The sequence below is a fragment of the Polychytrium aggregatum genome (assembly GCF_025602895.1).
Source record: "Polychytrium aggregatum strain JEL109 chromosome Unknown BJ171scaffold_334, whole genome shotgun sequence".
NCBI lineage: Eukaryota > Fungi > Chytridiomycota > Chytridiomycetes > Polychytriales > Polychytrium > Polychytrium aggregatum.
Window position 1 is genome coordinate 504 of NW_026516536.1, and position 2,911 is coordinate 3,414.

Here is a 2,911-nt window from a genome sequence, read left to right on the forward strand (position 1 = left end):
TTGAGCCCCTTTGAGGCGCTCTACGGATTCCAGCCTGATGTTCCCACCTCCTTGACACTGACCGAGTCCACGGCTGGATTGCCTCCCAAACCAAGTGCCTTTGTCAAAGATCATCAAGTCCGACACAAGATGATCGCCGACGCGCTCACGGATGCGCAACAAGTGATGGCGAAGTACTACGACCGCCGACACCAGGATGTCTCCTTTGAAGTTGGAGACCTTGTCTACCTGGACGCCGACAACATCAAGGTCCCCGAAGCCCAGTCAAAGAAGTTGTTGCCCAAGTACCGAGGACCGTTCAAGATAGCGGCCCGACCCAGTCCCCTCAACTACCTGTTGGACTTGCCACCTGGAAGCAAGCTCCATCCTGTCTTCCATGTGTCCAAGCTGCGTCGCCACACGACCCGCAGTCCAGCACAGTTCCCCGACGCCGACGAAGGTGTCCCGGACGACGCACCACTGGAAGACGACCTCGGACAATACTATACTCAAGAATATGAAGTCGAAAGGATCGTGAGGCACAAGAAAGTGGCTGATGGGTCACTTCGGTTTTATGTCAAGTGGGTTGGTTACCCACACTCGGGCAACACATGGCAAACACTGGAGGACTTGTCCCATGCACCCGAGGAGCTGAGTAAATACGGTAAACACCTCGAGGAGCCCCAAATAAAGAGCACACGCAGGGCTCCTCGCAGGAAGCCTTCTTAAGTGTGGGAGTGTAGGAGATGGTATCTCCGACGCTGTGCTGCGCGTACTGCGCGTACTGCGCGGCGCAGTGGGTCGTGACCTGTGCTGCGCTTTGCGTTTTCACGCACCGCAGGCAGGCCACCGCAGGGTATACCTGCGGGTTGCCCCCGTTCCCCCCGTTTGTCTGGAGTTCGGTTTTATCGTGAATAAACGTAAGTGCTCCCCGAGCTCACCCGTCCGCTAGAGTAGCCTAGCACCGCCCTGTTCTGCCCCGTCCTGTCTTGTCTTGTACCCCCTCCCTCCCCGTCTTGCCCCAACGTCCCAGTAGTGGACGTTACAATGAGACAGTGCATCGCATTTTTGTACTCCTGTCGCTCCATAATACTTCCCAGAGTCTCGTCCTTCATAAACACAGGTGCTCCAGGATATTTCTGCTGATAAGCGCGATATTGATCCTGGTTCATGGCAAACTTTGAGCGATAGGGATTGAATACGACTCGTCGATACACTGCATCGTACTTGGTCAAGTGGGCCAGGTCGATGTCTTCAGGGTTGCACATGATCATGAACTTGATCCTGAGTTCCTTTGAACTATGACCCTGGTAGACGTCGCGAAAGCCGACCTCGTCGCCGCCGACAAGGTTCTTGATGCGCATTGTATTCAATGGTCGAGGCCTGTTTCCCTTCCGCTCAAGCTCGGACACATACACAAATCGCGCATTCGAGATCGATGCCACCTCTGGCGTCGCCGTCGAGCTGCTGTTGGAGCTTGTGAACAGGTAGCTGCTGGGCAGCATTTTAGTATAAGCGGAGCCCAGAGTCATTCGAAGAATCTTGATGATCAGGGACTTGCCATTGGATGAATCGCCGATACCGAGGACGAGGAACTGTTCATCATTGGATCCATCCAGCAGGCTGGCAAAGTAGCGCATGTTCCAGTCGAACTGTGCTGGATCCGTAAAGATGGTTCGGATGATGTCGGTGAGGTGGTCCATGGCCTTAAGCACCTCGGCAGTATTTTGATCGTTGAAGTAGGCATTGGACCACAGAGTAAAGTAGTCATTGGGACGGCTTGGACGGAAGGTCATTGTGGTCAAATCCAGAGTCCCGTCCCTGGTGACGTGGATGTACGGGTCCTTGTTGCACTTGCTCATGAACTCGTTATACTTGACCGAGAGACTATTGGAACAACCACCGTTGACCAGGTGCCCGACAAAGCCAGAGTCCACCATTTTCTGCTTCATGCGTTCGAGGTGGCTGACGGTGGCAGTGGCGTGGGGGAGGTCACGTCCTTCTTGGTTGGAGTACCAATCCAGGGCCCTCTTGAACACTTGTTTGAGGTAGTCGAGAATGGTGTTGTTGAGTTCACTGTTCCCAGTGGACCATTCCCAGACGACCCCGTTGAAGTGGTACCAATTGCCAGGGCGCTCGCGATCGTGGATCCAAGTTTCGCCGAACACAAAGACAATAAAATCCAGCAGCTCTGCGTCGCCCGTTGAGTTGGTCAGGTACTCTTTGAAGAGCCGCGCGGCATCAGGGCCGATATCCGAAAGGTACGGAGTGGGGTCTGCGAGGTGGGCCGTGCTTTTGACCTTGTCGTTTTCAGGAACGCCAGAATATTGGTTATGAACATATTGGAAGTTCACTTGTCCAATGAACTGGCTGAAGCTTCTCGATGGTTGGATCTTGAGGAAGCGGTCGATTGGATAACGCCGCATGCCACTCGGATCTTCGCAGTTGCAGTGAGAGCATTTGAATCGGAATCCATCCGCGGTGATAGATCCATGCAAAGCAACACTGGAGCTTTGACAGAAAACGCAGTCACTCTGCAGGACAACGCTAAAACCCATGTGATCCGATTGGGGTCGAAACTCGAGGATCTCCGAGCCGCTGTAGACATTGTTGAGAATATGCTGGACATCAAGCTTCATGGCTTCCATTTGGTGGTTTTTTTTTTTTTGTTACTATAGTCAACTTTATTCAAGAAGACAAGCCATCAGGTCCAACATGTTGGTACCCCGGCACGTTGAGTACACAGGCAAGCCTATTTACTCCTGTTGCAGCCTAGTGCTGCCTCAGCTGCCCACAAGGTCTGAGACCAAGTGGGTGAACACATTTTCAAGCAGTTCCCACAAGGGAACAGCAGGATCGAGGGGAGGTCGGGGTGGTGGAGTGACAAGTGCTGGCACTATACTACGCTGTGATGAGGGTGCAGGGAGAGACT

General features: G+C 53.4%; 1 protein-coding gene across 1 annotated transcript; it reads right to left on the reverse strand.

Moving 5' to 3' along the window:
- Positions 1 to 916: 916 nt before the first annotated feature.
- On the reverse strand, positions 917 to 2,627 carry BJ171DRAFT_628753 (uncharacterized protein; the record flags this gene model as incomplete). Its single annotated transcript, XM_053115578.1, has 2 exons — positions 917 to 927; positions 1,073 to 2,627. The coding sequence occupies 2 exons, from the start codon at positions 2,625 to 2,627 to the stop codon at positions 917 to 919; spliced, it is 1,566 nt and encodes a 521-aa protein (XP_052961386.1).
- Positions 2,628 to 2,911: the final 284 nt, after the last annotated feature.